Below are 15050 nucleotides of genomic sequence, written 5' to 3'. Positions count from 1 at the left end.
AGGCGGGCGGATCACAAGGTCAGGAGATCGAGACCACGGTGAAACCCCGTCTCTACTAAAAATACAAAAAACTAGCAGGGCGCGGTGGCAGGCGCCTGTAGTCCCAGTTACTCAGGAGGCTGAGGCAGGAGAATGGCCTAAACCCGGGAGGCGGAGCTTGCAGTGAGCCGAGATCGCGCCACTGCACTCCAGCCTGGGCGACAGAGCGAGACTCCGTCTCAACAAAAAAAAAAAAAATAAGAAGAAGCAAAATTCTGGTCAGGCACAGTGGCTCATGCCTGTAATCCCAGCACTTTGGGAAGCTGAGACGGGTGGATCACGAGGTCAGGAGTTCAAGACCAGCCTGGCCAATATGATGAAACCCTGTCTCTACTAAAAATACAAAAATTAGCTGGGTGTAGTGGTGGGCGCCTGTAATCCCAGCTACTCGGGAGGCTGAGGCAGGAGAATTGCTTGAACCTGGGAGGCAGAGGTTGCAGTCAGCTGAGATTGAGCCACTGCACTCCAGTCTGGGTGACAGAGCAAGACAGTCTTGAAAAAACAAACAAACAAAAAAAATGAACCTAAATTATTAACAACTTCTGATTTATCAAATACTAGCTCATCCCAAGAAGTTGAACATGTTGAGGAATGTCCTTGAAGCTTTCACAACAACCTAGAATCACTTACTGTCCTCAGGCTTTCCTACAGATTTTCTTCCTTGGAGGAAATAACTGCAGTTGCCCAAATATCAAAAGTTGGTCTTATCAGATGGGAGAGGTTCAGGGGAAGTCAGATTGTGTTCTCCCAGCTCTTCCTACCTGTTCAAACCCTACCGAAGCCCAAACAACAACAACAAAAACAGAAAGTCACAGCCTTCACTCAGTTACTGGGCTGAATAGATGATCTCTGTGTTGCTTTATCTCATCTGTCCCCTAAGCTTATCACTACTTTCTTAACCCTACTCCTTCCTTTACTTGGATCAATCTCCATTGCTGCCCCTTCTCTTTACCAGCTCTACTTCTGAGACAAAGTTCAGAGGACAAATTATGGCAAAGCCACCCAGCATGGAGTACAAAGTAATTCGAAGTCATCCAATCCCACAAATTCCCAATCTACCTCTCCCACACAGCCAGCCTGCTTGGGATGGACTTACTAAGGAAAGGTGAAAACTGCCCTGCCCCTTCAGGTCTCAATTCTTGTTGTCTTTCAAACTGTCACACCCTGAGGGACCAATAGAAACCTGCTTTTCCCAACCAGTTCCTTCAAGCTGACCTTGAAGGGGGTATGGGGGGAACTAATCATTAACGTTTCATTGCCCCAAATCACTGTTGTTGATTTGACCATCACTGATTATCTCCTGCAGCGTAAGAATAAATCTTGAGCGAAGACAGTACTTCTTTTCTATTTTGCGTGTATGTGTGTGCGGGTGAATGAGAGTGACAGAAAGCGAGAGAGAGAAAAAGAGACAGGGTCTCTTTCTGTTGCCTAGGTTGGAATGAAGTGGCATGATCACAGCTCACTGCAGGCTTGAACTCCTAGGCTCAAGTGATCCTCCCAACTCAGAACCCTCAAACAGCTGTGACCACAGGTGTACACCACCATGTCCAGCTAATTAAAAAAATTTTTTTTTGTAGAGACACAGTCTCAGCTATGTTGGCCTCTCAAAGTGCTGGGATTACAGGTGTGGGTCACTGCACCTATCCTGCACTTCTTTTATAATTTTTTTATAAATAAAAATAAAATAAAATACAATTCACATAGTAACATAAAATTTACCATTTGAGCCAATTTTAAGTGTACAGTTCTGTGGCATTAGGTACACTCACACTGCTGTGCAACTATCACCAACATCCACCTCCAGAACTTTTTAATCTTGCAAAATGGAAACTCTGTACACATTAAACTAATTCCCCATTCCCTCCAGCCCCTGGCAACCACCATTCTAACTTTACGTCTCTAAGATTTTGAGTATTCTAGGTACCTCATATAAGAAATCATACAGTATTTGTCCTTTTGTGACTGGCTCATTTTGCTTAACAAAATGTCTTTAGGGTTCATCCATGTAGGATGTTTCAGAATTTCCTTCCTTTTTAATGCCAAATAATATGCCACTATATGTATATGTCACATATTGTTTATCCATTCATTCACTGATGGACACCTGAGTTGCTTCCATTTTTAGCTATTGTGAATAATGCTGCTATGAATATGGGTATACATCTCTTCAATACCCTGCTTTCACTTGCTTCGGAGTATGTATCCAAAGTGGAACTGCTGGATCATATGGTAATTCCATGTTTAATTCTTCAAAGAATCATCACACTGTTTACTCCTTTTCTTAAAATTTTAAGTCATATGACCAATATTAATAATTGTATCTTTCTAGTAAGACTCACACCTAGGACAGCAGTGGTCAGATGCTTTATTTCTAATGTTGTAACTATTCTACAGCTAGTCAAGACACATCTTTAAATAACTAGACTTGCCAGTGACTGATGAGGAAAGTTGCACGCTACTCATCAGTCAACAAGCATCTTGCATACCTATGACCACCCAGCATGGGGTACAAAGTAATTCGAAGTCATCCAATCCTTCGGATCGGGTTCCAGTTATAGACAGGAACACAAAGGTAAATACAGCACAGTCACTGTCCTCAAGAAATTCAGGGAGAAAAGGAGGTAGACAGAAAAGTAAATGATCACAATAGGGCTAAGTGCTACCGTAGAGTACTTCTGGAAGTATACCCTTACCTAGAAATATAAGAATGCTGAGGCCGTGAAAATGTTTCCGGTTTCATAGGCTAATGTGAGTCAAATCTGTATGTTACCTATCTTTTGGGTGTAAAGGCATAAGGAACTCTGATACTTTTTAAAGGTCTCACTTGTTTAGAAAACCTCTTCCTTTTTCAGGTAGAAGAGTACCTAATTCATTTTTCTTTTTTCAGCATCACCAGAAGATCAAAGAGAACTAAAAGGAGGAAGAACTCATTTATCTTCCTCTTACCCTGTCTCCTACACAAAGAGAAAGTTTCCACTCACAAATGCAACGTTTAGGCTGGGTGTAGTAGCTCATGTCTGTAATCCCAGCACTCTGGGAGGCTGAGGCAAGTGTATCACTTGAGGTCAAGAGTTCAAGATCAGCCTGGCCAACATAGTGAAACCCTGTCTCTACTAAAAAATACAAAAATTAGCCGGGTGTGGTGGTGCATGCCTGTAATCCCAGCTACTCGAGAGGCTGAGACAGGACAATTGCTTGAACTCGGGAGGCAGAGGTTGCAGTGAGCCAAGATCATGCCACTGCACTCCAGTCTGGATAACAGAGTGAGACTCCGTCTCAAAAAAATAAATAATAAATAAGGCTTAGTTAAGGTGCTTATTTTATCAATGAAGAATTACCAATCTTGGAAACAACCCAATGTCCACTGACAGATGAATGAGTAAACAAAATGTAATAAGGCATGGTGGCACACGCCTGTATACCCAGCTACATGGGAGGCTGAGGTGGGAGGATCGCTTGAGCCCAGGAGTTTGAGGTCAGCCTAGGCAACACAGCAAGACTCTATCTCTAAACAAAACCAAACACCCCAAAAAACTTATAAACAAAAGATATTATATATAAATAACAAAATGCCATTCAGTTTTAAAAAGGAATGAAATTCTGATTCAGGCTACAATATAGATGAATCCTGAACATATGCTAATTGAAACAAGCCAGTCACAGGACAAATATTGTATGATTCTTCTTCTATGATATACCTAGAATAGTCAAACTCATAGACAGAAAGCAGAATGGTAGTTGCCAGAAGCTAGGAGAAGAGGAGAGTGGACTTGGTGTTTAATGGGTATGGAGTTTTGGTTTTGTAAGACTAAAAAGTTCCAGATGGTGGTGATGGTTGCATAAAAATGTGAATGTACTGTACACTTAAAATGGCTAAAATGATAAATTTTATGATACATATCCTTTACCATAGTAAGAAACAAACAAAAAGAATTACCAATCAAAAAACAAAAAACATAAAAATCACAACCTTCTGATAATGTAAAATGATAGACCGTGTATGTTTTGTGCTGCTGTGAGGAGGATCTCTTGGCTGCCTCCAACATCTTCCTTTTATTTATTTTTTGAGACGGAATCTTGCCCTGTCACCCAGGCTGGAGTGCAATGGCGTGATGTCAGCTCACTGTAACTTCCACCTCCCAGGTTCAAGCAATTCTCCTGCCTCAGCCTCCCGAGTAGGTGGGATTACAGGCACGCACCACCACGCCAGGGTAATTTTTATACTTTTACTAGAGATGGGTTTTCACCATGTTGGCCAGGCTTGTCTCAAACCCCTGACCTCAGGTGATCTGCCTGTCTTGCTTGGCCTCCCAAAGTGCTGGGACTACAGGCGTGAGCCACTGCGCCTGGTCCAACATCCTCCATTTTTTTTTTTTTTTAATTTGAGATGGGGTTTCACCCTTGTTGCCCAGGCTGGAGTGCAATGGCACAATCTTGGCTCACCCACCACAACCTCTGCCTCCAGGGTTCAAGTGATTCTCCTACCTCAGCTTCCTGAGTAGCTGGGATTACAGGCATGCGCCACCAGGCCTGGCTAATTTTTTGTATTTTTAGTAGAGATGGGGTTTCTCCATGTTGGTCAGGCTGGTCTCGAACTCCCAACTTCAGGTGATCCACCTGCTTCAGCCTCCCAAAGTGCTGGGATTACAGGCGTGAGCCACCATGCCTGGCCCAACACCTTCCTTTTAAACTTACTTTATTTATCAGTAATTAATAAAATTCTTGAAGTACTAAAAACAAAACACTGACATTTACCTGTTTTTATAATTGCATCACTTACCACTTTAGAAGGCAGTTTCTGAAAAAGTTCGCTAATGAGACGTCCTGATGGATTTGTAGCTACAACTATGGCTTCAAGAAGCTGTTCCAGGATCTCCTTCAAGTAAGTTGGAGAAGACTGGTAATGTGGAGAAAAAAGTACTTTGTAAGAAAAATAATAAAATGCTGAATATTACATAGCTTCTAAAATTGTAAAGCTAATTCATAAGACCAACTTCTTTTTTTTTTTTTGAGATGGAGAGGCTGGAGTACGGTGGCACAATCTCAGCTCACTGCAACCTCCACCTCCTGGGTTTAAGCAATTCTCCTGCCTCAGCCTCCCGAGTAGCTGGGATCATAGGCGTGCGCCACCAGGCCCAGCTAAGTTTTATATTTTTAGTAGGGACGGGGTTTCACCATGTTGGCCAGGCTGGTCTCAAACTCCTGACCTCATGTCCGTCCACCTCGGCCTCTCAAAGTGCTGGCATTACAGGCATGAGCCACTGTACCTGGCCAAAAAAAAGCAACTCCTAACCAGTACTTATTTTAACTCCAAATTTCAAGAATACCCCATAATGTTCTGATGCTGGACACAGGCACTGCATCCCTAGAATAACCTATATGAACCTAATGAGGCTCCTTATGTTATTTTTGCAATGAAATCCCTTGTAGTAGGTCCTTTTATTGAACCTTTTTCTACAGTAAACATTATAATGGCAAAGTTTAAGTGCTACAAATGTAAAATGAGCAACTGAGCAGGAGAAAACATGTCCCATAATAGTCGGTCATTTCTATATCTGCTATTCACATCTATTGGTCTTCATATTCTTACAGGACAATGACTACTTACATAAAGTTGGGACTACATACTTTTCACCATGGGGTGCTCTACCAGGTCTAACAACTGAATTCAAATTAAGTCAAAACTAAATAGTGATTAAGTAAATCAATGTACACCATTTCTGCTCTTTAGACTGACTGGTTTATACCTAGCTTAGTCACTGTTTCAACACAGGAAGTATATGCCCCAAAGAGTACTTGACCAAGGAGGGTCCAAGTCTGAAGCAAGTTTCTAGAATAAGCAATGGAATGTCTCAGTCAAGGATTAAATGATGCTTCTAGTCCAAATCATTCTTTGTACATATAAAATAAAGAGTAATGGTTTTTCCTTGTTTAAATCACAAAAGTAAAGGTATTCTGTCCCAATACAACAGAAGCTCTTTTTATTTAGTATAGTCTCAATTTTAAGGTTCAGCACTTTTTTTTCTCACCACTCTGTTGCCCAGGTTGGAGTGAAGTGGCGTGACCATGGCTCATTGCAGCCTCAAACTCCAGGGCTCAGGCAATCCTCCCACATCAGCTTTTCAAGTAGCTGTGACCACAGATGTGTACCATCATGCTTGGCTAGTTTTTTTTACTTTGTGAACACATGGGCATCTCACTATGTTGCCCAGGCTGGTCTCAAACACTTGGGCTCAAGTGATCCTCCAGTCTTAGCTTCCCAAAGTGTCGGGATTGCAGGAGTGAGCCACCGCGCCAGTCCCAAGAAAATCATCCTTGATTTAAACATTAGAAACCTGAAAATGTCTTCTCCCTCCATGAGAATTATAGAGCTATAAAGAGGCTTGGGGTCTAGCATGGTGGCTCACGCCTATAATCCCAAGCACTTCGGGAAGCTGAAGTGGGAGGATCACCTGAGGTCAGTAGTTAGAGACCAGCCTGGCCAACATGGTGAAACCTCATCTATACTAAAAATACAAAAATTAGCTGGTGTGGTGGCAGGCATCTGCATTCACAGCTACTTGGGAAGCTGAGGCAGAAGAATCGTTTGAACCCAAGATATGGAGGTTGCAGTGAGCTGTGATTGTGCCATTGCACTCCAGCCTGGGCCAAAGAATAAGACACCGTCTGAAAAAAACAAAATTTGAAAGAGGCTTGGGAGGTATAAATGGGAACATACAAGATCCTCCCAATTTCTCATCAATTATGCACTACAGAAAGAAATATGGGCAAGTCCTAAATGTAGGCATTTTAATTTTTTGACTAGAGCCCTGAAGGTCTACACTAAGGGTGGGGCCTCTGCAAGCAGTGTTCTACTGAAGAAAGCATGGGTTGCTTCTCCTGCATTTATACCAGAGAGTAGAATTCCAGGAAATTCCTAATTTTAGCCTTCTATCTAGTTCCAATCACTTAATTACTTAAATTGACAAGGTGCTGAGGAACTATATATTTATATATCATATATAAAATACAAAATTTTACACATATAAAATATACATAATATATAGGAACTATATGTATGTGTATGTGTGTATATATATACACACACACATATATATATATTTTTTTTGAGACAGGGTCTCATTCTACCACCCAGGTTGGAGTACAGTGGCATGATCTCAGCTCACTGCAACCTCTGCCTCCCAGGTTCAAGTGATTCTCCTGCCTCAGCCTCCCAAGTAGCTGGGACTAAAGGTGCCCACCACCATGCCCAGCTAATTTTTGTATTTTCAGTAGAAATGGGGTTTCACCATGTTTGAAACCAGGCTGGTCTCAAACTCCTGACCTCAGGTGATCTGTCTGCCTCGGTCTCCAAAAGTGCTGGGATTACAGGGGTGAGCCATAGCACCTGACTAGGAACTGTATTTTGAGACTCTAATAAGTAATTATATTTTTGAGAAATTCACCCATCACTGCTTCTCTGTGTTCCAGCAAAAGGCCTATGTAGATAAGTTACGGAAGAAAGGGGAATATTCTGCACTGTGCTTCTTATAATTTAGCGGTAGAAGAGTTGTGATCTCCTCTACTATTCTTTTCTCCTCTTTTCAAACATGTCTTTTTATTTTCTTTTTTCATTTTTTTTTTGAGATGGAGTCTCACTCACTCTGTCGCCCAGTCTGGAGTACAGTGGCGCCATCTCGGCTCACTGCACCCTCCACCTCCCAGGTTCAAGCAATTATCGTGCCTCAGCCTCCTGAGTAGCTGGGATTATAGGCATTTGCCACCATGCCTAGCTAATTTTTGTATTTTTGGTAAAGATGGGGCTTTACAATGTTGGCCAGGCTGTTCTTGAACTCCTAACCTCAAGTGATCCTCCCGCCTTGGCCTCCCAAAGTGCTGGGATTACAGATGTGAGCCACTGTGCCTGGCCATGAAGCATGTGTATTTATTTAGTAAATATTTATCAGCACCTACGTGCCAGGTATAGTGTAGATATAAAGAATAAATGAACAAGAAGATACCTGCTCAGGAGCAATCATTCTGCTTGGGGGAAGAGAGAAAACAAGTAAACTAGTATGTTATTATTTCACATATAGTGACATTATAAAAACTGAAGACAACCCTGTGATGACAGGGTGGGGTAGGAACTAAAAAGGAGGAAGGCAGAGCAAACAATTTAGATAGGGTGGTCAGGAAAGTCCTGTCTCAGTAGATACCACTTTAGATGGTGTCAGAATAATAAAAAAGAGACAGTCACGGGAAAAGCCAAAGGAAACATCTTCTACGCAGAAGAACAACTGCAAAATTCCAGTGGTAGAAACACACCTGGTATGTTCTAGGAACAGTAACCATTCTAACCTACAGAAATATTCCTCACTAAGGTGATTACATTCCAACTTCTAATCATACTGCCTTCCCTTACATGATGTCTCAATGTAGCAATACTGGACTAATCCTTGATAATATCAAGATTCTCTTTAAAACTGAGCAGGAAATATGCATTAATATAAGTACAATTCATGAAAATCACCACACATGGCACACATTGTCCAGGATATCCTAGGATCCCTTAAAAATGGAGTGGGGCTCTCTGGCTGAATGTCCTTTTATCCTCCCAGTTACTAATACAATTGCACAGGAATTTTAGTTGCCCACAACATCCCAGAGGGAATCACAAGCAGGGCCCTCTCTGCCTTCCAAGAGCCCATCCATCACAATTTCCAGCTGCACACTTACTCCTTCAGTCACTGTGCCCTGATTGTCTTGCCCATCTTCATCATCATCTTCATCATCTGCTTCTCCTTTCTGAACAAACTCATTTCTTGTTCGAAGGTACAAATCCCAGAGTTTGCAAGCAGCTTTATATTCAGGAGAATCTGGCTGTATGTTAGCAAAAAGAAAAAAAATCACTTTAGTAATGTATTGGAGATTAGTTGCTACTTTTAAAGTACCTGCTTCAGCAAAGACCAGTATTTTGACACAATTTTGAAAATTCTATTACAAATTTTAACATCCTCATGATTAAAACATATATGGGTCTTAATCCCACTTCCAAAAAATTAAGTGTATGTTTTAAAGACATTCTGAAATCAAATTATTTATGTCTTATCTCATTACAGAAAGACTTCAGGCAGAAGACAAATGATTTGCTAAATTAAAACTAATTATGACCGGGTACGGTGGCTCACTCCTGTAATCCCAGCACTTTGGGAGGCCAAGACAGGTGGATCATGAAGTCAACAGATCGAGACCATCCTGGCCAATACGGTGAAATCCCGTCTCTACTAAACATACAAAAATTAGCTGGGCATGGTGGTGCGTGCCTATAGTCCCAGCTACTTGGGAGGCTGAGGCAGGAGAATCACTTGAACCAGAGAGGTAGAGGTTGCAGTGAGCCGAGATTGTGCCACTGTATTTCAGCCTGGCGACAGAGCAAGACTCTGTCTCAAAAAAAAAAAAAAAAAAAAAAAACCAAAAAAACCCAAAAAAACTAATTACTCAGACACTAAGAAAGACAACTTAAAGGATAAGATTTGATTTAAAGGATAGACGCTAATGACTGTTCTGATGTTATTAATATTTCTAGTTTGAAATTCCTTAATACCTTGTTTCAAAATGTCTGTTCACGAAGTATAGCGGGTATAATAAACTCTTGACTGAAACCTTCTAGTTAAAACAACATTGGATGCAAACTTTAAGAAATAAAACTTTAAAAATGCATACATGGAATGCCAATAGGAAGTAAGGATGTTCATAAAATTAAAGGAGTAAAAGCAGGAACCCAGATGAAAACCCAGAACACTGAAGTCAAATGTTCACTTTGTGGGCATTCATTTGTGATAAAACAAGCTTTGATTTCCAAGGCTTCTCTGGCAGCAAGGAGGGAAGACAAACGTCAGGGTCTACCAGAAGCTGGGAATCCAAAGGCCATGGCTGCACTGTTAGTGGGAACTCAAATCAGTTTCTGCACTGCCAAGGAGCAAGGAGGACTGCCCATCTCAACCTCTACCTATCTAAACTCACACCTATCTCAAACCATGGCACTGAGAGGAGAGGAGAGGCGTGAAATGAATCTCTGAGAACTCTTCATCATAAGTTAGCCTTAACAAAGACAGGGCAGTCATCCTGGACAAGCAACAAATCATTTCTGGATGAAACCAACTTGAATTTAATGCTCCAGTGATCTCTAGAGATAAAGTTCCAAGAAATATGAGCTCATAGTAAAAAATCATGAGGCACATAAGAATCAAAGAATCACAAGAGAAAGCTAGCAAAAATGACAGTGAAACTAAACAAATATATGTATTAGATACTGGAATTCAAATATTAGATTGTCAGAATAATCTGCCATAGAATAAAAAACAGATGTGTTAAAAATGTTTAAAAGTTGGGCATGGTGGACGGGCGTGGTGGCTCACGCCTGTAATCCCAGCACTTTGGGAGGCTGAGGCAGGCGGATCATGAGGTCAGGAGATTGAGACCATCCTGGCTAACATAGTGAAACTTGTCTCTACTGAAAATACAAAAAATATATCACAATGAAACTATAAAATACAAAAGAGAAAAAGATACTAAAGGTAGCTAGAAAAGAAAAGACAGATAACCTTTAAAGGAACTACAATCATACTGACGGATGACTTCTCAATAGCAAAAAGGAATGAAGAATAAAGAAAGTCGCAATAATGAATTGTACTGACTCTACAAATCAGTATTATTGTTATTATTAACGTTTTTAAAGACAGGATCTCACTGTTGCCCAGGCTGGAGTACAGTCGCATGGTCATAGCACACTGCGGCCTTGAACTCTTGGGCTTAAATGATCCTTCCACCTCAGCCCCTCAAGTAGCTGGGACTACTGGTGCACACCACCATGCTCAGCCAATTAAAACAATTTTTTTTTTGGTAGAGATGGGGTCTTAGTACACTGCCTAGGCTGATTTCAAACTCTTGGCTTTAAGCACTCTTCTGCCTCAACCTCCCAAAGCGCTGGGATTACAGGCATGAGCCATCATGCCTGGCTGAATAGTATTTTATGGCAGGGGTCCCCCACCCCCAGGCCACAAACAGCTACCAGTCCATGGCCTGTTTGGAACTGGGCCACACAGCAGGAGGTGAGCAGCAGGCAAGAGAGCATTATGGCCTGAGCTCCTCCTATCACATCAGCAGTGGCATTAGATTCTCATAGGAGTGTGAACCCTATTATGAACTGAGCGTGCAAGAGATCTAGGTTGTGAGCTCCTTATAAGAATCTAATGCCTGATGACATGAGAAGGAAGAGTTTCATCCTGACCTTGCCCCCCACCCCCCATATCCACTGCTGTCCATGGAAAAACTGTCTTCCACAAAACTGGTCCCTGGTTCCAAAAAGCTTGGGGATCACTTTCTACGAGATTCAAAAATTGCCACAAAAGAACTAAAGTACACAGCACCAGCATTATAAATAAGGAAAAGAGTGACCAGAGTTGAATTATTCTAAAGTCTTTGTATTGTTTGGAGGATTAAGATCCTGATTAGCTTCTGGCTTTGATAAGTTAATTATGCATACTAAAACTTCTTAGATAAGAACTAAAAGATTATCCATAGGTGTTACAATTTCCAAATTTTAGAGGTAATAAGAGGAAAAAAGTTTTGCAAAAAAATGAAATCAAAAGAAGGCATAGAGAAAAAAATAACAAAATGCATTGAAGTGCAAAATACAGAAACTGAGCAAGGTGGTGTGCACCTGCAGTCCTAGCTACCTGGTAAGACTGCAATGGGAAGACTGCTTGAGTCCAGGAGTTTGAGTCTGGCCTGGGCAACTTAGTGAGACCTCATCTTTAAAAACACTTAAGGCCAGGTATGGTGGCTCATGCCTATAATCCTAGAACTTTTGGGAGGTCAAGGCAGGCAGATCACCTGAGGTCAGGAGCTCAGGACCAGCCTGGCCAACATGGTAAAACCCCATAAAAATACAAAAATTAGCTGGGCATGATGGTAGGTGCCTGTAATCCCAGCTACTCAGGAGGCTGAGATGGAAGAATCATTTGAATCCGGGAGATGGTGGTTGCAGTGAGCCAAGATCGCACCACTGCACTCCAGCCTGGGCGGCTGAGTGAGACTCCGTCTCAAAAAAAAAAATAAATAAATAAATAAAAAGATTTTAAAAAAAATTTAAAAAGATGAAATGAATAGAGTAGAAATTTAGATGGTAGAAACGTATCTAAACATAATGGCAATTACTAAAACTATAAAGAGTTGAAATGCTCTAGTTAAAAGATAAAGATTATACACTGGAGTAATAGAAGTTCATATATATGTTGTTTACAAGACATACCTCAGCATTAAAAGAATATGAACATGTTAAAAGTGTAAGAATAGGCCGGGCGCGGTGGCTCAAGCCTGTAATCCCAGCACTTTGGGAGGCCGAGACAGGCAGATCACGAGGTCAGGAGATCGAGACCATCCTGGCTAACATGGTGAAACCCCGTCTCTACTAAAAAATACAAAACCAGCCAGGCGAGGTGGCGGGCGCCTGTAGTCCCAGCTACTCGGGAGGCTGAGGCAGGAGAATGGCATAAACCTGGGAGGCAGAGCTTGCAGTGAGCTGAGATCCGGCCACTGCACTCCAGCCTGGGCGACAGAGCGAGACTCCGTCTCAAAAAAAAAAAAAAAAAAAAGTGTAAGAATAAAAAAAACAAACTAGGTAAACACCAAAATAAAGCTAGTGTAACTACATTAATGTCAACAAAATACATTACTAGTGATAAAAAGGGCTATCACATAATGCCAAAAAGTTCCATTTACTAGGACAATGTAATAATTTTAAACTGGTATGCTCCTATTTGCATGATTTCAAAATATATAAGGCAAATAGTAACAGAATTATAAGGAGAAACAGACAAATCGATAATCAGAGTATAAGATTTTAAAACACTGAATTCAGTAAGTAGAAAGTTCATGCAGACAAATCAGCGAGGATATAAAAGATTTTAAAAGGACTGGGCACAGCAGCTCACGCCTGTAATCCCAACACTTTGGGAGGCCAAAGTGGGTGGATCACCTGAGGTCAGGAGTTCGTGACCAGCCTTGACAACATGGTGAAACTCCATCTCTACTAAAAATACAAAAATTAGCTGGACATGGTGGCACATGCCTGTAATCCCAGCTACTTGGGAGGCTGAGGAAGGAGAATCACTTGAACCAGGGAGTCGGAGGTTGCAGTGAGCCGAGATCAGGCCACTGCAACTCCAGCCTGGCGACAGAGCAAGACTCCATCTCGAAACAAAACAAAACAAAATAAAAAAAAACCCAAAACCAAAACATTTATAGTTTCAAGAATAAACAACATATTTACAGAATCTTTATGAAGAAACATTTAAAGCTTTACTAAAATACTTTTAAAAAGACGTAAATAAATGAAGACATACCAAATTCACAGATTGGAACAGTCAACATTATGTCAATTTTCACTAATACGATCTACAGTCAAAGCAATCACAATAAAAATTCAAAAAAATTTGTTTGTGTGCTTGTTGACTTAACACACTAATATAAAATGTGTGTGAAATGGCAAAGGGTCAAGTGTAATTAACCTACTTTCTAACCAGAAAAAGAAGTATAAAGCAAGCTGGGCATGGTGGTTTATGCCTGTAATCCCAGCACTTGGGTGGCTGAGGGGCGTATATAGCTTGAGCCCAGGAGTTCAAGACTAGCCTGGGCAACGTGGCGAAATCCCATCTCTATCAAAAATACAACAAATTAGCCATGTGTGATGGTGAGCACCTGTAGTTCCAGCTAATCAGGAGGCTAAGGTAGGAAGATTGCTTGAACCCAGGAGATGAGGGCTGTAGTGAGCCAAAATCACGCCACTGCACTTCAGCCTGGGCAACAAGAGAGATCGTGTCTCAAAAAAAAAAAAAATTATAAAGCCAAAGTAATTAAGGTAGAAATAGAATGGCCTATTAGAATAAAAGGACAGAAATAGATCCATGAACACATGAAAATGATGACAGCAGTGACTGCGAACAAACGCAGAGAGAATAGTGTTAGTTATACACGTGGGAAAAAAATTGATTCCTACCTTATAAAAGACTAAAATCAATCCCAGCTACATTTATTCCTACCTTATAAAAGACAAAAATCAATCCCAGCTGCATTAAAGGCTTATATGAAAGACAAAACTATAAAACTTTAAGAAAAGCATATAATAGAAGAATATCTTGGGCAAGAGAAATCTCTGAAACAAGATACAAATAAACCCATTTAAAGATTGATAAATTTGATTATACTAAAATAAAATGTTTCTGTTCATCAAAAAATACCATGAAAGGTAAAAAGATACGCACACAGTGGGAGAAGATATTTGAAACACACAAAATCAAAGAAAAAAATATATATATAAAAACTAAAACATATAATTAAAAAAGGTTTAGTATCTACGATAATTCAAAAATTTTGGCCAGGCGCGGTGGCTCACGCCTGTAATCCCAGCACTTTGGGAGGCTGAGGCAGGTGGATCACGAGGTCAGGAGATGGAGACCATCCTGGCTAACACGGTGAAACCCCGTCTCTACTAAAAATACAAAAAATTAGCCAGGCGTGGTGGCGGGGGCCTGTAGTCCCAGTTACTCGGGAGGCTGAGGCAGGAGAATGGTGTGAACCCGGGAGGCGAAGCATGCAGTGAGCCGAGATCATGCCACTGCACTCCAGACTGGGCAACAGAGTGAGACTCCATCTCAAGGAAAAAAAAACAATTTCTATGGCCAGGCATGGTGGCTCATGCCTGTTGTCCCAGCACTTTGGGAGGCCAAGGTGGGTGGATCACTTGAGGTCAGGAGTTCAAGACTAGCCTGGCCAACATGGTGAAACCCCATCTCTACTGAAAATACAAAAAAATTAGCCGGGCGTGGTGGTGGGCACATGTAATCCCAGCTACTTGGGGGGCTGAGGCAGGAGAATCACTTAAACCTGGGAAGAAGAGGTCACAGTGAGCTGAGATCGTGCCACTGCACTCACTCCAACCTGGGCAATAGACTTTGTCTCAAAAAAAAAAA

General features: G+C 41.3%; 1 protein-coding gene across 1 annotated transcript in view; it reads right to left on the bottom strand.

Annotated features, from left to right (window-relative positions):
- Positions 1-15050, bottom strand: part of PBRM1 (polybromo 1) — a 154888-nt gene that overhangs the window by 122567 nt on the left and 17271 nt on the right. The window contains 2 exon segments of the mRNA XM_017862427.1: positions 4820-4936; positions 8755-8969. Coding sequence (XP_017717916.1) covers positions 4820-4936; positions 8755-8969 — 332 coding nt within the window.

Source organism: Rhinopithecus bieti, unplaced genomic scaffold, assembly GCF_001698545.2.
Source record: "Rhinopithecus bieti isolate Rb0 unplaced genomic scaffold, ASM169854v2 scaffold_64314, whole genome shotgun sequence".
In the NCBI taxonomy this organism is placed as follows: Eukaryota; Metazoa; Chordata; class Mammalia; order Primates; family Cercopithecidae; genus Rhinopithecus; species Rhinopithecus bieti.
This window is presented reverse-complemented; position numbering and strand designations above follow the sequence as displayed.